Here is a 20,878-nt window from a genome sequence, read left to right on the forward strand (position 1 = left end):
GACAAGTTGCTGTCGTTTTTTGTTCTTCAGTCTAGTCGTGGAGGACGCTGCTTCACTGGCCCAAGTTGGCACCATCATTGTGCTCTTCCTGGGAGAGGCACATCAGTCGCCGGCCTCTGGACGTCCGCTCACTGCAGCTGCTAGCTGCTCACGCTGGCTGCTGGCTACACACGGCAGCCCATGGCAACCCACCGCCACAGGGACTGCAGCCTACGCCGTCTCAGGCGACTCACGGCAGCCCAGCTCCAGGTCGAGCCGCTGTTCAGCATCCCAGCCGTGGAGGGCAGTGTCACTGGCCCTCACATGTGGGATCCGAACCGGGGTCCTCCGGCGTCCCAAGCCAGTTCTCAACCAATGCGCCACTCGGCCGGCCCCCTAATTTGTATTTCTTAATCCCTTCACCTTTTTCACCCTGCCCCCAACCCCTTCCCATCCATCATCTTAATAAATCTAGCACCCATCTGACACCATACATAGTTATTACAATATTATTTACTATACTCCTTATGGTGTACCCTACATCCCCAGAACCAACTTGTACTTCTTAATCCTTTCCTCCTTTTCACCTATCCCAATCCTCCTCCCATCTAGCAACCATCAAAATGTTCTCTGTATCTATGAGTTTTGTTTATTTTGTTTCAATTCCACATATAAGCAAAATCACATTGCATCTTTCTCTGACATACTCCACTCAGTACAATACTCTCCAGGTCCATCCATGCCACCGCAGCTGGCAAGAACCCATTCATTATGAACCAGCAATATTCCACTGTATATATGTACCACCTACTCTTTATCCATTCATCCACCTACAGACATACAAGTGGCCATTGTAAACAATGCTGCAATGAACATATGGATGCATGTGTCCCCTTGAAGTAATGTTTTGGATTTCTTCGGATAAATATCCAGAAGTGAGATTACTGGGTCCTTCTTTGTCTCTTGTTATAGTATTTGTTTTCAAGTCTATTTTGTCTGGTATAAGTATGGCTACCTCAGCTTTTTTCTGTTTACATTTTCATGAATTATCTTTTTCCCATGCCTTTACTTTGTGTGTAGCTTTCAATCTGAAGTGAATCTTTTGTAGGCAGCATATGTAAGGATTTTGTTTTCTTATCCATTCAGCCACCCTATTTTGATTGGAGCATTTAATCCATTTACATTTAGATAATTGGAAGATATATAGTTATTGCCATTTTATTATTCATATCTTTTCCCCCCATCTTAAAGAATTCCCTCTAACATTCCTTGTAATACTGGTTTGGTGGTGATAAACTTTAGCTTTTCCTTATCTGGGAAGCTCTTCATCTGTCATTCTATTCTAAATGATAGCTCTGTCAAGTAGAGTAATCTTGGTTGTAGGTCCCCGCTTTTCATCACTTTGAATATTTCCTGCCAATCCCTTCTGACCTGAAAAGTTTCTATTGAGAAAATCAGCTAACAGTCTTATGGGGGCTCCCTTGTAGATAACTGCTTTTCTGTTGCTGCTTTTCAGATTCTTTGTCTTTAACCTTTGGCATTTTAGTTATGATATGTCTTGGTGTGGGCCTGTTTGGGTTCATCTTGTTTGGAACTCTGAGTTTCCTGGGATTGTATGTCTATTTCCTTCACCAGGTTAGGGAAGTTTTCTGTCATTTTTTCTTCAAATAGGCTTCAATTCCTTGCTCTCGCTCAACTTCTGGTACCCCAATGATGAGAATGTTGGTACACTTGATGTTGTCCCAGAGACCCCTTAAACTATCCTCATTTTTTTGTGGGGGGAGGAGGGCAGGATTCCTTTTCCTATTTGTTGTTCTGATTGGGTGTTTTCTGCTACCTTATCTTCTAAATCGCTTATTCGATCTTTTGCTTCATCTAATCTACTGTTGATTCCTTTTAATGTATTCTTCCTTTCAGTTATTGTATTCTTTATTAGATTCTTTTTTATGTTTTTTATCTCTATTTTTTGTTTCCTGTCTCGTTATTGAAGTACTCACTGAGATCACAGAGCATCCTCACAACCAGTGTTTTGAACTCTGCTTCTGGTAGATTGCTTATCTCCATTTTGTTTATTATTTTCTGGAGCTTTGTTCTGTTTTTTTGGGGGGGGGCATGTTTCTTTGTCTCCCCATTTTGGCTGCCTCCCTGTGTTTGTTTCTATGTATTAGATGAGGCTGATATGCTTTCTAGTCTTAGTAGAATGGCCTTATATAATAGGTGTCCTGTGGGGCACAGTGGCACAGTCTCCTGGGTCAAGAGAACTAGGTGCTCCAGGTGTATCCCTTGTGTGGGTTGTGTGTACCTTCCTGTTGTAGTTGAGCCTTGATTGCTGTTTGCATGTCAATGGGAGGGACTGACCCTCGGGCTAATTGGTTGTGAGGGCTGGCTATGACTACAGTGGTGCAAGGGCTGACCCTACAGAGCAGGATTTGCTTTAGCAGGGCTCTGGTGCCTGCCCAGTCTGCCCTTAGGGTGTGTCAATCTTGGAGGCGGCCAGGTGATACTCCAGCTCACTTTGAAGCTAGTCACTGGGCATGCCACCCCCAGGGCCTCCTGAGAGGCAACCTATTGGGTTGTCGGAAAAGTCATGACGTATTTTTTTTCTATGTTTTTCATTGCAAAAATGCGTCATGACTTTTCCGACAACCCAATACCACAGGCCAAGTTCAGCCACAGCCTGTGCCCTTCCCAGGGCTACCTGGCATGAGCTACAAAGCAATCTGTGGATGGTTGCTGCCCGCCCTGGGCTTGGGGGTGCCTTAAGAGAACGAGCCACAAACCAAGGCTGGCTATCGCTAGTGCAGGGTTCAGGGCTGCTCAGCCAGAGGTACAGAACACGCCAAAGCGAGATGCTGCTTGTTTGGGTTTTGTGAACCTTTCAGAGATTTTAGGAAAGTCCACAGCATGAGCCAAGACAGGCTGTTCGTACAGAAATCCACTGAGGCAGCTTAGGTGTTCCCCAAGTTGGGTGGAGCAGGGTCTCAGGGAATCACTAGGTGGGGCGGATGATCCATCAATCGGTTTGAGCCAGACTGACGGACACTCAAATATGGCGGCCACCTATGTCTGTACACTGGGAAGGGGGAGGCCTCAACAAAGGAACAGTGGCTTCCATCAGCTCCTCCGTCTGGGAGAAAGCTGCCCATCCAGCCCTCACCCTAAGCCAGACAACTTATCTCCTCTCCGTATACCCCTGGAGCCTTTCACACTGCTGCCCTAGTGCTGGACAGCAGAGCAAGTGAGTCCATCAGAAAGTAAGTCTGTGCATGTGCTCTTTAAGAGGAGAGCCTGGGTCTGCAGCAGCCCTCATCTCACCCAGCCACAATCTCCACTGGTTTTCAAAGCCAGATGTTATGGGGACTTCTGTCCCTGGCACTGGAACTCTGGGCTGGGAAGCCTGGTCTGGGGCTGGAACCTCTCACTCCTGGTATGGAGAAGAACCTCCATAGCTGAGATATCCCTCCCAATTTTTAATGATCACACGCAGGTGCAGGACCAACCTGTTCCAAGTCTCCACCCCTCCTACTAGTCACGAGGTGGCTTCTTCCGTATGTTCTTAGTTCAGCTAGTCTTAATGTGACTCTCAATGATGGTTGTTCTATAGTTTAGTTGTAATTTTGATGTGGTCATGAGAGGAGGCAAGCAGAGTGTTTACCTACTCCAACATCTTGACCAATGCAGTCTCATTTTAAAATTTTGTATCTGTGATCATTTTTTCCATATCAAACCCACACATTCAACAAACAAACAAAAAAATCCTACTTTGTTCTAACAGAATATTTACAAAGGCTGATGACGTACTTGGAAACAAAGAAATATGTAAAAACCTATTGTCATATAAGCCACTAATATGCATATCATATATAATAAAATCAGAAATGAATAAAATAGTTTCCTAAGATCAATATACCTGAAAATTTTTAATACAGACAGGAAATAGCAGAGTGAGATTTGAACCCAGGCAGTCTGGTTCCATAGTTGTGCTTCAAACACTAAACACTAAAGTCCTATTTATTATGCTCCAAGTCAGTGTTACCCAAAGTGTGGTACTCACTTAGGCATTACCCTTATATTTCCTAGATGCAAATTCATGGGCCCAGGTGATTTACCAGCTTTCCAGGTAATTATTAGGGAACTTGAAGTTTGAAAACCACCTCTCTTAAACCGTAGTTCTTAATCCTGGAAAAAGCTTTGCTTTGGGCTCCTTATAATGTGAAATAACGAACATCTCGTTGTTTAAGCCACAAAAAAGGCTTTCGAATACTTGCAGCTCAGAGCATCCAAATGGATACAAATGAATATACAAAAATCAACACACAGACTTTATAGCTTTCTAATGACAGTAAATGCTATCAGCTCTACTTTCAAAATATATCCAGAATCCGATTACTGCTCACATCTCCACCACAATCAACTTCATACAAGATACCACTATTACTTTTCTGGATCACTGCAAGAGCCTTGAATACCAGTTATATCCTACTTCTCCACACAGCAAGAGTGATTCTTTCAAAACATGAAGTATATCATGTTCCTCTTCAGCTCAAAAATCCCTAAGGCTTGGTCAGCATAAAATTCAGAGCTTAAAATGACCAACAAGGCTATTCATGATATGCCCTGCTCTTCAATCCACCCCGCCCTTCCCCATTCTTACTCATTAACTCTCTGACCTCCTCCCTACCAGTTACCCAACCTCAATATGATCCGACCATAGTGACCTACTGGTTCACTGTTTCTAGAACACATCAAGCACAATGCCACCTTCATTTCTGCATTCCTTTGCCTGCAATGTTCTTTCCTCGCTCTATCATTTCTTTAAGTCTGCTCAAATGTTAACAATAAGTTCTTCCTTAACCATTCTATATAAAATATGAACCATGCCCAGCTCCCTTCCTTTTTTCCCTGTCATTCATTTTTGTCTATAGCACTTACTAGCATCATATTATGTATTTAACTTTTTAAAATCTGTTTCATTGTCTACCTCCCTTTACTAAATTTCAAGCTCCATTAGGACAAGATTTTGTGTTTTGACCACTTATATACTCTCAGTATCTGTAACAATATCAAGTACTTATAAAGTATTCAACAAATATTTGCTGGTTGAATTAATGATTAGAAAATGTAACCCAAAAAGTCCATTTGCAATAACATTATAAAGTATGCAGAAATAAAACTAACAGAAACTCTGTAAGATCTTAAAGGAAGAACTCTATAACAATCTGCTGATAAAAGCTAAATAAGTATATATCATGTTCATGAATGGGAAGGAAAATATTATAAAGGTATCAATTCCCCAAAATTAATGTATAAAGCTAATTAATTAAAATTGTGGTACTGGCAATAAAAAATGGATGGAAGAAACAACATGTCAAAAACAAACCTTTGGCTTCAATTAGTTTTATGATAGAAATGGCATTTCAAATTCAGTGGGGAGAAGATTAACTAAATTGTGTTAGGACAACTGGCTATGAGTAATGCAGGCAAGTTCAGTTAGAACTGCATGTTAAAAATTAAATTCCAGGTAGATTAAAAACTTAGATGTACAAAAATTTAATGTAAAAAACTATAAAAATACCATAACAACATATGGAAGTATATTTACAATCTTGAGATAAGGGGACACTTTTTTATTATATTATTAGTTTCAGGTGTACAAAACAATGCAAGTTATCCTTTTCACCCCTCACAAAGTGACAACCCCCCCTTCTCCTATCCACTGTTCCCCCACCCCCAATATCATACATATCTATTACAATTCCACTGACTCCATTCCTACACTATACTCCACATCCCATGACTATATATGTATTAAATTATAGTTGACATATATTATTCAACGGCAGCTTCAGATGTACAGTGCAGTGGTCAGGCCTCTACACCGCCTATAAAGTGGTAGGGGGAACATCTTTTATTAAACACGAAAAGGAAACATAAAGCTAAGAGACAAGCTCACTCACTGGGTTACTATCCAATATAAAGAATGCTTGGGGTGGGGGAGCATTTGAGATCTTGCTCCCACACATATGTCATCAGTTTAGCTCAAATAAAGAATGCCTGGGCCAGCCAAGTGGCGCGTTGGTTAAGAGCTGGCTTGGGACGCCAGAGGGCCCCGGTTTGGCTCCCACATATGAGGGCCAGTGACACTGCCCTCTACAGCTAAGATGCTGAACAACAGCTCAACCTGGAGCTGGGCTGCCGTGAGTCGCCGGCGATGGCGTAGGCTGCAGCCCCTGCTGCAGTGGGTTGCTATGGACTACCATGTGTAGCCAGCAGCCAGCGTGAACGTCCAGCAGCCGCCATGAGTGGACGTCCAGAAGCCAGCGATTGATCTACCTCGCCCGGGAAGAGTGCAATGATGGTGCCAACTTGGGCCAGTGAAGCAACGTCCTCCACAACTAGACTGAAGAGCAAAAGGACAGAAACTTGTCTGTTCCCCTTCCCCCAACTCCCCAGCACTGTTACCATCCCCCAATTTCCCAATAAAAATCTTTAAAAAAAGAATGCCTAAGGGGAACTAAAAAAAACCCCCAAAAAACAGACAACCTAATTCTTAAAACCTGACATGGGATAAAACAGGCAACTTATGGAAGAAATACAAGTGATCAATAATACATAAAGACTAAAACAGGAAAACAGCTTCAGTAGTAATGAGGGAAATACATAATAAAACACAGTTTTTCATCTATCACTGAAAAATTTTTAAGTTGGGAAATATCACATGCTGGTGAAGATGTGGAGAAACAAGTTCATTCATATACTACTGGCCAAAACATAAATTAAAAAGGCAATCTGGCAATATCTAATAAATCTAAATAAAACACATATTTCCTATGACCCAGAAATCACTCTTCTTGGTATTTACCCAAAGGCATGTACAGGAACATTTGTTCCATTTTTGTTTGTAATGCCAAAGAAAAAGCCTAAAGGTCCATTAATAGCTAGCTATACAAACTAGAATATTCATATAATGGAATACTATGTAGCTGTTAAAAGAAATATATCTAACAGATCTCTAAGACATATTACAGTTAAGTTTCAGAATGACAGGCAGAGTATGATGCTCATTATGTAAATACACACATTTAAAAGTAGTGCTACATAAAAAGTATAGAAAAAGACTTGCAAAGATACTCACCAAGTTTAAAACTGGTCCTTATCTCTTTAGGTGGAAAGAGGTAGAGTGGAGAGGATCAGGACAAGGGGCAGTATAAGGAGGAATTTTTATCATACTTAAAGTGTTTTAATTTTTGTAATAAAATTTCATATATTGCTTATGTAATTTCAAAACATAATTTTTAGAAAGAGAAAAAAGGAAGGTGCTAAACCATATGTCCAGTATTTTGTTCATAAAATATTCATATGAACATAATCATATACAACAATACTAATAAATACATAATTTATAAAAGAATGTTTTAGGGCCGGCCGAGTGACTCAGTTGGTTAAGAGCTCGCTCAAGAGTTTGAGCTCTGAGCAACAGCGGTTTGATTCCCAGCCCGAGCTGAGCAGCCGCTGAACTGCCAACAGGTGGCAGGATGGCTGAGTTTAAAAAAAAAGAATGTTTAATAAACAGTTAACAAAAGTTACTTCTGGAGATTGGGGGGAGGATAGAAGAATTACTTTTCACTTGAAACTCACTTTAAGGTGAATAGAAAATTATACTTCAACTTTTCTCCAAGAACAAATGCTAAAAAGTTTAATTTAACCTCCATTTCCAGTCACAATTTAGACCATCAGCCTATTCTTATAACTGTCCTGTTTTTGTAAAATGGAAGTGGGAAGAAGAAAGGCACATCACTGAAACTAAACTGAGGGACCAGAGGCTACTTTAGGATAGTCAAAGAGGTTGATGCCGTTTCCTTTGGCTAAAATAATGGTAACACTTCACAGAGATTGCACACCATTTAATCAGCCAGAGTCCACCTGAACCATAGTAAATAAAAACCTAAAGTTTACTAAACTAGTTCTTGGTTGAGTTTTACTTAGACTTCAATCTGATCATTTCCTTTTTTAAGGGTACCACTGGCATTAAGCATAATATCAACTACCTACAAATACTGTTTGGCTATCTATGGACCTTCAATCTGAATGTGTATCCAGGCTAAATTCCACAGAAGAAAACCATTGTTTCCAATGAAGATAATGTGGAGCATATACAGAGAGTGCCACAAAAATATATACACATTTTAAGAAAGAAAAAAACTGTATTAAAATTATGCTGATAACACTTTGAGCACCTCTTGTAACTGCAGAAGTCAAATATAACTTGTTATCAGTATATATTGAGTATTACAATTTTAATGCAGTTTTTTCCTGTCTTAAAATGTGTATACATTTTTTTGGCATCCTCTGTATATTTTCCCCAGCCTGATGCTGCATTGAATTCTGTGGTCATTCTTATGGTAATTCATCTCTGAAGTAATACTATACTGGGAATATTGACAAAACCTTAGTCACCTGACAAAAGCCATAACATGTAAAACAGAATAAAACTGGATCCTAGGTAGGTAGGTAGTATATCAAGACTAAAAACGTTGGGCCGGCCGAGTGGCTCAGTTATTTAAGAGTTGGCTTAAGAGCATGAGCTCTGAGCAACAGGGCCACCGGTTCAATTCTCACATGGGCCAGTGACACTGTGCCCAAGCTGAGCTGTCACTGAGCTGCCAACAGGTGGCAGAATGGCTCAGCTGGTGTAACAAGACTGCCTGTTCCATGGTGGGCTACACCCACCCGCAACTAAGACTGAACTTGGCACCTTGAACTGAGCTGCCGCCTGGATGGCTCAGTGGATAGAGCGCGCGCTCTTAACAAGGCTGCTGGTTTGACTCCCACATGGGATAGTGGCTACGCCCACCTGCAACTAAGACTGAACACAGCACCCTGAGCTTAGAAGCCACGAGCTGTTGATGGGAAGTCAGATGGCGACTGGCGCCCTCCACAACGAAGACTGAAGAACTTGGCTGGTCCTCTTCCCCAATTCCCCAACACTGTTCCCCTCCCCCAATTCCCCAATAAAATCTTAAAAAAAAAAAAAGACTAAAAAGGTAATGCAATGAGTTAACTACACATTTCATTTGAATATATGTTTGATAGTGGTTAGTGGAGTCAGAAAGATCTTGGCCATAACTGCAAACAACTTGTATTTTATGGATGGGATCATTTTCAATGTAAATTTCACATTACTGAAACTAATCTAGAAGATAATATTGTTTCTTGATATTCTTTCTGATATTAAAACCTACTCTGACTCTACTAAATCTACTTGATCTTTTATCCAGGAATATCTATGTTTATTCATAAAATATTATACGCTAAATTGTTATTATTTTAACTCGATAGTGTATCGCTACTTTTCACCTTCAATAAAATACTATGCGAAATTGAGTAAAATGTTGCTCACACTTTACAAGTCAAACCTAAAAACAAAGTGTGCAAAAAGGCTGACTATGAAGCCTTATAAACTTATATTCAAGGTTCTACAAATACCTACAAAACTGTTTTAATATCTCACTCTTGGTCTCCATGAGGAAGAATTATAGTATAAAAGGTAATCAGATCAGTTTTACTCAACATATGGATGAATATACTAACAGCTTTTGGTCCAACTGTGATTTGTTGCATGGGTATCTGAAAGGAACTACTATTTGGTATGGTTCCATATGAAGTATTTGTTCATGGTTGTTGTGTTAGGAGAGTTACTTAAGTTGGTTAGTAAATATGGCTAATAAGTCCAAATGCAGATTCAATTCCAATATTTTGCAGTCCCCACACAATCAACCTTGCTCAATTCTATGGCCACAAACGCAAGTGTTACTCAATCCTAACCACACATCTTATAAATGTCTGCTATGAATCAAAAGAATAATAATGGGTAAATTGTTCAAAACAACCTATTCTCAGTCAGCATACCCTAAAGGCAAGTATAACAGACTTCAAGTCAACTGGATTAAAGTTCTGGCTTGTATACTTAGCTATTTAATGTTGGGGAAATAACAGCCTTTCAGAGCATCTGCTTTCTTATCTATAAAATAGCAAAGAAATATCCAGTACCTAACATGCAAGATTTTTTAAATGCAAATCAAATAATATATGGGAACATGCTCTTTAATGTGTAAAACACTATTAATTTATTACTTGAGATAGTTCAAAATATCTGTCCTACTATAAAGGGGTGAAAGAGTTAGGAGGGCATATATGAGGGTCATAAATACATATATGAGGGTCAGCATTATGCAGTCATTCATAAATTCCTTAACAAGATTTATTCTTTGCCTTAAAAACAAATGGAATCCTACAAGTATAACTACAAACTATATAATGAATTCTTGGATCTACTGGTGACAGAGTTACTTTCCTGTTACTCTCTTTCTAACCTTGTTCAATTTCTGCTGAAATCTCTGAGGAATGCCCAGCTTTAGAGAAGAGCCATTGCTCTGATTAGCTCTATAATTAGTAGTGCTACTGTTTCATTTTCCTAAAGATTTATGAGTAGAACAAAATAAATTACTAATAAAAACCTGCCAATCTTTTCCTGTGGTCTTCCTTTGTAAACATGGAGAGAATGTCACAGAGAATAATTCATACTTGTATTTTAAAAAATAAATCCTTACACTTGACAGTAAAGTGCTAATAGTTTTTGAAAGCAGGGCCAATGGATTTTGTTTTCCTTAAAAAGCATTCAATAAGGTATCATGCATCTCTTATAAGCAGTATGAGGATCACAGAAAGTGTGAATGCTTTTCATGAAACTGGCTCTTATCACTCTCCCATTCAATTATCACTACGTTTACCAGAACCCACTAAATTATTTTTCTTGTGTATCTTTCTTTCTAATGAGACTACAAGATCCCCAAGGTAGAGACAATTTTTTGGAGCAGCTTTGCACCTCTAATACCTATCAATATCTGACACATAGTTGGTGCCAAACAAATGTTGAACAGAACTGAACTACCAATATTGTGCCTTGGTTTTCTATTCTGAGATTTTCTGAACCCTGGACAAGGTCAGTTAAGCTTTGCCGAGCTCTTGGCAAATTTTTTTCATATTTGTTCTTGGGAGCCATACAGTGTGATATGGTGATTTCATTAGTGAAACTCAATGTATATGACCATGTAAAACGTATAAACTATAAAATAGCTATATTTTAGGTGCTGTAAATTAGATTCCACACTTTGTTTCCAGAGCTAAAACATCTAGGATAGGATAGAAACCTGAGAGGAGTGCTGATTTTATGTCAAATTCACGTAAACTATACATTTGTAAAAATTTATGTAAATTATTTCTCCACAGAACTCAGGTTGTGAATATAGGGGACCTTAGTATCCTTTATCCCAGTATTTCCTTAATAGAAATTTACATCACTATCTCTTAAGGAAACATCTAGGAAACTTGCAAGCCCTGATCTACTCCCATTCAGTGAATGTCAGTGGTTTCCAGAGATTAATATTGTGCAAAAACTTCACTAGTGATTCTGATAGCCATTCAAGTTGTTCCTTATCTCTACTACGAAATTCAGTTGCCATAAATGAAATTTAGTTTCGCTTATTCCTTCTTAATAATGTACATTTAACTTAGATAGTAGCAATAAAGAGAGTTTAATCTTTTTTTCTTTTGAGGTACAATTGACAGACAACATCATATTAAGTTTAATCTTTAACATTAATCCAGTTCATATTAAGATAGAGAAATAGATATTGAAAATCTTATTTAGAGCTGTAAAGAAAGGTAAATGGTTTTCCCCAGGGCTCAGTGATGCCAACATTGGGTCCCTTGAGATCCTGATTCCTATATTTAGGACAAACTTTTCTGTCTGGACCAGAGACTTACGATGAGCTCAGATGAAATTTATGTTACTTAGGGCCTACAATTCACCTTTTGAAGCATTTAATCTAAACATAATTATTCTTTCTTAAAGAATGTGTTGCCCTCAGTAAAACCACTTTTGCTGCTGTTGTTGTGTAGATCTAGATTTAGGAAGCTTCTTTTGTGTAACTCCAGTCAGCTGTAACCATGAATACATTAAGTCCCTTATCTTCCTGAAGTAACAGTTCATGATAACATGTCAGAAAAAGTCCTAGTAATAAACAAATGTTTACCTTATCCAAGAATTCCAAAATATATCAGGTTTCTTTCCTATAAATGGGTTGGAGAAATAAGTTATGATGTGATTTTTTTCAACATGAGCTTCTTTACATGAAGAACATGAAAACTATTTTCAAAGAGCTGTAAGGATGCGTGTGGGAAAAGGTTATTAGCAATGCAGTGCTCTTTTCCAAAAAATAAACGCATCTCTACCTGTCTGTGTTGTCACACCATAGCTTAATTTCCTATAAATTGGAGAAGGGAGAACACCACTTTCTGGGTGAAAGCTGACTGAGCTAGTGTTTAAATGTCAACTTACAATTTGGTGCCAGATTCTCATTTTAGGAGACATTTATTCACATTTGCCTAACAATGAATACAACAATGGTTGCAGTATAAACTCCACACTGAAACACTGCTAAATTATTACTGTTTAACTAGACTGATTAAAATTTATAGGTGTTCCTGTTTAATAAACCCAGTATGTAAAACTAAATCAGATGAATAAAGAGATAAATTACATTCTTTTCCTTTATAACAGAAATTTTCCTTTAAATAGTAAATTCCTTTAAGGCATTTAAAATAATGACTTACAAAAAGTCTACTTAAAAACATTTCTACTCCACAACTATAATAGGCATTATCTATTGAGTGCTTACTGTGTGGTAGACTCCACAAAGTAATATAGTAACAGGCATCATTTATTGAGCCCTTATTGTATGGTAGGCAATTTGCTAAATGCTGCACAAACATTATAGAATTTACTCCTTACAATCCAGTGCAGTAGCTTTTATATCAATTTTTGATACTGAATATTTGAGGGGGTCAAGTATATGATGAAAGAGAGACTTGACTCTGGGTGATGAATACACAATGCAATCAATATACAGATGATGTATTATAGAATTGTACACCTAAAACTTATATCATCTTATTAACCAATGTCACCCCAATAAATTTAATAAAATTTAAAAAATTTGACTCAGAAAGATTAAATAACTTGTCCAAGATCACACAGATGGTAAGTGGCAAAGCCAGGGTTCAAACTGACTTCAAAGTTAATGCTTTTAAATAGGTTCTATATATATGTATGTGTGTGGTGTTGGGGGTGGAGGGTGTGTGTGTGTGTGTGTGTGTGTGTGTGTGTGTGTGTGTATTCCATAAATCCTAAAAAATTGAATCACAGCACACCATAAACTCCAGGGTATCACATAACTGTTATATCCATTCCTTACTCCCTTGGCAAAGGTGTTCATTTGGACACATATACCACGGTTTTTTCTTCCAGTATTCATCTCTGTTTTTATTAGAATTCAGGGCAAAAACAAACAGGAATTCAAAGCAGAATATAGGTTAAGATTACAAAGGCTAACTGTTTTGTCTTTACTAACAGTTGTAAGCAGAGAAATGTAAGAACACTGGCACTAAATTGAATATCTAATCTCTAACCTACAGCAAATTGGGGGATTTATTTACACAGAATCATAGAATTTCCATGCTAGAAGTAACGTTAGAGTTGAGACAATGGAGGTCCACAGAGGTAACTTACTCAAGGTCACACAGATACCAGTACACATAAACATATATGTGTGTGTATATATAATTAAAAAAAAATATATATATATATAGAAGTACTAACTTCATAGTTCAAAACTGAATTATTTCCCTTTATAAAACCCTGAAGACATAACCTTAACACTTTCATTCACTCCTTACTCAAGTTAATTTCAAAATTAGAATATTAAAATATGTAAATGATCTGGTTTAAAAAATAAGATGACAAAAAAAAGGATGGCATAGTCTAATAGAGAACCCTGGAAAACCTTGCAGCTAACATAGTTAACATTAAATTTTTAATTTGCAGGGAACTGCAAATCACTTCTTCTTCTTTTCCCCACCCACCTCCAAAAAGGAAAAAAGGAAACAAATAACAAAACAAAACTGGCTCTTTGTTGGTAACTGAAATTAAGGATATATACAGTGAGTGGGCAATGACCTTCCCTGGGCCTAAACTATTGGCCAAGAGTGACATCCGCATAAAACAGGTACTCTACACTCAAAAGCCTAGAAATTTTACTGTTTTCTTTTTGTCTGTCCCTTTTACCACATCAATTCCTTCACTCTGCAGACATTAAAGCAAACTCTCAAAGCACTCAGGCAAAGTTATAACTAAGATATCTTATTATTGCAAATTATAAGGAAAACTGAGAATGCTTTTCCATTTTTTACTTTTAAACGATTATGAAATTATATTTGCCTGCATCCTGCAACTGATCAGAAAATCACACTAACAAATACTGTAATAGTTGGTATATCTGATTATATAAAATTGGGTGGGCATTTGATCTATTGCCAACCTTCACCTCCATGTTTTGATTTGATTTGCACCAAAGTAATGCATAAGATCAATTTACTACTTATTATCACTGCGTTCTGTTTCCCTTTTTTGGTTTTTACTAGAAATTCCTGGGATCAAGGACAAAAATGACAGAAGACATTGACAATATTTGTTTCACAATTGACTAAATCCTTGCCTGCCATGATTTAATTGGTGACTTTAACCTCATAGCAACTTAAGAGACTAAGCAAAAATTGATTAATTACATTTCCACCTGATTACAACTGTCAGATATGAGGTTTATGAAAGACAACAGAATATTATAAAATCAAATTGGAGGAAATATGATTACTGAATAAAGAGGTTACTTTACCTATACCTATAACCCACATGCCTGCTAAATAGTTATTTGCTATGTGCTGAAAATAACTACTTAGCAAAGCCATTCTTTTAACAGAAACAGTCTTCAAAAGCTAATGCAAATCTGTTTTGAGTTTATTACATTTGAATATATATCTTTGTTTTTTAAAGTTATATAATTAAACAAGATGAAGCACAAATACTATTGCATACATAGTTCAATACCACCACCTATTGTTAGTTGCTATTAAGTTAACATTTTTTATCTAATGGGTCCAAGTGTATTAAGATACAAAATTGTAAAACCACAGTTGAGCGCATTCATTTTTCTAAGTCAATTTTTGAGTTGGGGTCTGATCTAAGAATTCACTGAGTCTGGAAGATCAAGGAGGAAAACAGTGTGAAAACAACTAACTAGGCACAAGCAGCTAAATTTGGTCAGTTTAAGGGCATTCTTTCTTCTTCCTCCTTCCCTTGGATTTTCCTGGTGTAACGGAATATTTTATTTTGAACATCTAAAAATACCCTTCCAAAACCTCAGTAGTAGTTAAGATTATTTAAATTTTAATTCAGTTTCCAATCTGTCACCAGTTGGGAAACAGTAATCTAAGGGCTAGGAATGAAATCCTTGGCCTGTAACAAAAGTGCTTATTAATATGTAAGAAAAATGAGACCAAGATTTGAAAAGAGACTGGGTATAAAAATAGAAGGATTTTAAAAATTAAGATTAAAAAGCAACACCAACACTAACAATTTAAAACTGACAAATGACCTAAAACATAAGAAGACTTTAAAAGTGTGAATACTTCTAACAGAAATACTGATTTAATGAATGAAAATCTTCAATGTAGAAATAAATTACGTTTAAGAATGTAGGACTTAAATATCAATAATTTTTGTAAAGCTAAAAATTGTTAACGCTTTAATGAAAACCATAACTTTTAATGCATAATGGTTTATCTTATGTAGACTGTACAGAAATATAAACATGATTATAATGAATGACTACAATACAAGTATATGATATAATAATGTATCATGCTTCAAAGGTAAAAAGGACGCATGATTACACAGTAAAGAAATATCAATAACACTATTCAAAAAGGACAGTCTGTCTGGGCCTAAAAAGCCTAGACCTATAATTTGGATTTTCTATATTAGATTGCTTTCAAACCTATCTCTAAAGTGTTAAAAAAATAGTAATTCCTTAGTTTTACTAGTACTCTATCTCACTGCAAGGCCTTTCATATAGAGTAAAACAGATGACTCACACCCACTAGAAAAAAATATATATAACATTTTCCACATACACCAGTTTGGAAAATATAGTTATTTACTATACAGAACGTTCTTTAGATTGATTAGAAGATAAAACCTTAGGCAGGAAAAAGGTCATCTTTGCAGCCTTAACAGTACTGTGCAACTCGGCCCACAAACTTGAACAAAATACTGGAGTGGCTGCTTCAGAAGGAATGGCTAAAGAAATATGGTCCTCTGCTCATATTCAAAAATCACAGATTCATAGGACTCTGGAACAAAGGGAACCTTCATAATACAGTCTAACTCTCTTGTTTTGCAAAGGAGGGAAATGACCAAACTTACAGCTAGTTAGTTGGTGGCAAAAATCAAGACTTATATCCAGTTCTCTTAACTTCCAATACAGTATGTTCTTTGTTATACCACATTTTGGTTTTTCTTATTTTGGACAAACTGAATTTATAAAATGAAGCAGGCTGTAATATTATAGATTAATCAGAGCAGCACTGAGGTATAATGAAAAATAATGAACATTACTTCAAAATACCCAAATTAAAGCTTATCACTTCCTAACTGTATGAACCTTAACATCGCCAGGTACTGATTAAACTATAAAATGGTACCTGAATGCCAGTTAATGTTATCGCTATAAATTTTTAAATGTTAGACTTTTTAATAAACCCAAGTAAGATAGAATTTTTCTTCCAATATTATATTTTCATAATGGAGTTATTGAGAACATGATAAAGCAGAGAGGTTTAACTGAAATAAATCTAAATTTGGTTTCAAGGTCTAGCCTTCAAGGTTATGCTTACAATCATAAAATTATCAGTTTTTTAAAAAGCATTTTGAATATTTTAAGAATTTTTTAATTGATATAAATGTTTTAGATAGTAAAAGCCTGCTTTATCTTATCTACATCTTTTATCCATTGAAAGTAAATATTTAAAATGTTTTCAATGAATTAGCAATAAGTTTATTACTTCATAAGAGAGCAATTTATTGTTTTACTACTTGTAAATTAGGTTAAGTGAAAAGGTAAATGATTTTAAGAAATACTCAGATAATGAAACTCATTAACACATATCATTTCCAGCCTTTGTCATTTTATTTTGGCATGGGAACACTTCACATCATAATAAGAGTAACTTTTGGTTTATAAACACTTTAATCATGAACACTGTACAAGAAAGGGGGTTTTTTTTCCACTCTTCTTTTTCTTTAATCTTCTCAGACACATTTAGAAAGCTTTAACTGCCAGTTAGATACCAATCAAAATAAACAGCATGCTTAATAAAGCAAAATACATTTTCTTATTTTAGTACCACCACTACAAACTACAAATTAAAATATAAATTATAAAAACATGATATAGCTTTGCAATTTCAAAGCTCATACTACAAAAGAACTCTTTCTGACAATTACACAATCTAAAAGTGAATAGCAAAGTGCTAAAGAGCTGGCTGCAGTGGCAAAGGCTATTCCCCACTCAAATCATCAGTACTTCAGTGCTTTTAAGATTCCTATTTACTGCTAAATATCTGTTAACTGCTAAATGTCTGTTCAGTAACGTTAATGACAGTCCCAATTTTTACAGTAGTACAGAATATGAGAACACCAAAAATAAGCTTATTGGATCTCTCTATATTAGGGCAACATAAAGTTTTATTAAACACCAAATCTTATCTACTATACTTCCTTCCCACGATTAAGTTAAACGTGAAAACTCTAAGGAGACCAATTCCTTAACATTTTCTCCACTCCTCACCTGCAACAGTAATATCGTAACTCTGAATTTAAACTTCCCCCCATACATTTCCTATCTTGATATTTGTGGATAAATAAAAATATTTTCCCCATAAGCATAAAAAGGAATCAAGGAATAGACTAAACTGAAGACCTTTAGGTAACAGTTTCATCCTCTGCACCTAGTTGGCAAGTTTCCTGAAAGTTTTGTCCCACCGTCTTACAATTTCATCCTTCGAATGGAAATGAGGAAAAACACCCAGTGAGATGTAGTATGTACACTGAGCTGTGAGTGATCCCAGGTCAGCCTGATTCTCTGCCAGAATAGGCCAGGCAACATTTACTCTTCTTCTTGAAGAAGTTTCTTTCTCCCTCTTAATCCCCTTGATAAACTTTCTTGTATATTACTATACCACGGCAATTCATCTGTAGTTACAATACTTCACTTCCCGCAGGAATGACTTCCCAAGACGCTTTCAGACGTTTCCTGATTTCCTCATCCATTTTTGAATTCCATGACTATAAACCTGTCTCGCCAGAGGAGGAAAAGTTCTTTGAGACAAACAGGCTTGAATGGATTTTCTGAAGTCTCAGACCTTCGTCCCAATCTCAAAGCCTGTACACATCTAAGAGTTCCCAGAAACAATGAGCTACAAAAGTACAGACTAAACGGGAAAGAAGAGGAAGTAGCAGAACAATACCCCAACCAAACACAGCACCGAGAACCCGTGGTCGTCTTTCATCCCAGCCTACCACCCCCACTTCCCTAGTATAACCAAGGTCTCTCAAACTCGAATAAATGGTCCCCTGGCCCATAATTTCCCCCCTCGCTTCACGAAAAAGGTGGCAGAAAGAAAAGTAGCAAGTTCCGGTCGATCGGCGCTGTGATGCTTTTTCTGCCGGGTGGAGGGAGGCAAGCCAAGGGTTGTGTAAAGAATGGAAAGCTGAGTGATACTGGGGGGAGGGGGAATTAGGGCGCCAGAGCTAATCCCTGCCGGGGCCCGCGGGTGGAAGGGGCAGGAGGCGACCAGCCAGTAGGACTAGGAAGCTGTACTGGGTCCCGAGGAAGGGGAAACAAGTCTGGCAGCCTCGGCGGTCGGTGGGTGACGGCGCCAGACAAGGGAGGAGGCTCCATGCAGAGCGAATTGGGGGTGGGGGAGGTGGGGGGAACGAGAGCGGGAATCGCCTTCCTCACGCCGCCCTAGCCCCCCCAAGCTCACACCTCAAACCTGCTCTTGGTCACTCCGTTCACGTCCCTCCTCATGGGGCCGGCGGGTGCGGCCGGGGCCGGGCGCTGCGGCGAGCGGAGTGCAAAGATGAGGGGCCCCGGGCAGGCCCGGGAGTTACGGGACCTGGAGGAGGCAGGGAAGCGGCGGGCAGGGGCCTTCGGCGGGGAGGGGAGACCTCTCGACTCCGACGGGGCCTCCTCCACCTCCCGCGGCGCGGGCGGCAGCGACGACTGCTCGTCGCTAGCTCTTCTCTCTCCTCAGCCTCAACTTCAACCCAAAACAAAAACACTCCCCACCTGCCAGCAACACCGCTCCTCATTGGGCAGAGCCGCCCGGGCCTCGGAACAGCGTGGGGAGGGGGGGAGGAGGAGCGCGCGGCGCCGGCGGCGGCGCGGGACCACCCCTCCCCCCACTCCGGGGCGCAGCCGGCGACACTCCCGGGCGCAGCCGGCGACGGTCCGCCCGGGAGCAGCCAGAGAGGCCGCGGCGCGAGCCCACTCTCGCCTCTCAGGCAAGCAAGCCCACCGCGAGCAGGAGAGGCAGGGAAGTGCCTATGTGTCTGTGTGTATTTGTGTATGGGAGGGGCTGTGGGGCGGGTGCGAGTGCGCGCGTGCTCGCGGATCCGGGAGACAGGCAAGCAGGACAACTGCACGCAGTACCGGAGCCCCGTTTTCCCTTCCGCGGGCATGAAGCACGCACCAACCCACCAAGCACTTGAACTTTCTATCTATTCCTCCCAGCCCAAGTCTAGTCGTTTCTTCCCCGGTAGCTTGTGCTGCCACACACGTCCTTCCCAACCACCCAACTCCCTTCCCCTATCACTCACTGTCGCCTTGAACCCAAACTGCAGCAGGCGGTCCCTGCTCGGAGCCATTTTCCTCCTCTCTCTGGATGTCTCTAGATTGGGGCAGTGCTGCTGTTCCTGCCGCCGCCACCGCTGTTGCTGCCGCTGCCGTCTCCTCCCCCGCCCCCGTGGATTGCATTACCGGGTGTTGCAGGGAGGCCGGTGGGGCCGCGGCGGGGCTTGAGTCTCCCTGTGCATGGATCAGGAGGGCAGGGGGTATGCAGCGAGGCCGTACCTCGCGCCTTGGGGTCAGGGGGTGCAGTATTAGAGCTCGGCGACTATTCTTTTAGCTGGGGGGGAGGGGCGTGCTTTGGTGGAAGTGGGGGCGGGCGAGCCTGAAAGGCCTTTGGCTTCCCCCGCCCCTCCGCCGCCCGACCGCCGCTGGCGCCCAATGGGCTCTAGCGCCTGCCCGCCCTCCAATCAGAGGTCTGGTTGGTGAGAACCTGATCTTGACGCCACTTTGGCGGGAGAAACAAGCGTGTCTGGACGAGTAGGCGGGAGCGTTTGCCTACAGGAAACGACGACATTCATCTGAGTCCTTGGCTCCTATAGAAGCTAGCTTGTCATCGTATTATTATACTTTAGCAACTCTAGCCCTCAAGGTCTCAAAGTTTATGATCGAATTTCCATAAATTAAGGGGCACGTGTACCCTTAAAACAGCGACAAACGATTGAATCATGTTCCAAAGATAAATATTAGAAACGATCTTAAATTCCAGCAGTCCTGGCAGGACACTGCTCCTAATTGTATTCCAAAACAGATACGAGTTTGTCTTCATACCTCTTGATTCGCAGTTTTAGTCACTGGCTTGTTTTGAATTTAACTGGGAGGCTTCCTGGCTCATTACCCAACTCTTTAAACTTTTTTTTTTTTAACTTTTTCTTTCGTTGTCCTAGAAAGGGCTTCCTAAGCAAGGAACCTAAGCTTCAGAAACTCATTCTCAGGCCCACAAACCCAGTTCTAGCGGTTATAGTCTCTTCCTCTCCCAAATACATTTAATGTTTCACATGGCTTCACTTCAGCCACATAAAAACAGCCTTTTA

The 20,878-nt window shown here is 39.4% G+C and overlaps 1 protein-coding gene across 5 annotated transcripts in view; it reads right to left on the minus strand.

The window, feature by feature from the left end:
- FBXL20 (F-box and leucine rich repeat protein 20) overlaps positions 1-20,156 on the minus strand; it is a 93,045-nt gene extending 72,889 nt beyond the window's left edge. Inside the window, exons 1-2 of one of the 5 annotated variants that reach the window (XM_019638703.1) lie at positions 19,817-20,154; positions 18,984-19,113 (exon numbers count right to left, since the gene is read on the minus strand). In XM_019638703.1, the coding sequence (XP_019494248.1) occupies positions 18,984-19,025 (42 nt within the window). In that variant the 5' untranslated portion in view covers positions 19,026-19,113; positions 19,817-20,154. Of the gene's footprint in view, positions 1-18,983; positions 19,782-19,816 lie in introns of those variants that run through there. The other 4 variants (XM_019638704.1, XM_019638701.1, XM_019638705.1 and 1 more) reach the window with 4 other exon arrangements.
- Between the last annotated feature and the right edge of the window lie 722 nt (positions 20,157-20,878).

This window comes from Hipposideros armiger, unplaced genomic scaffold (genome assembly GCF_001890085.2).
Source record: "Hipposideros armiger isolate ML-2016 unplaced genomic scaffold, ASM189008v1 scaffold_40, whole genome shotgun sequence".
NCBI lineage: Eukaryota > Metazoa > Chordata > Mammalia > Chiroptera > Hipposideridae > Hipposideros > Hipposideros armiger.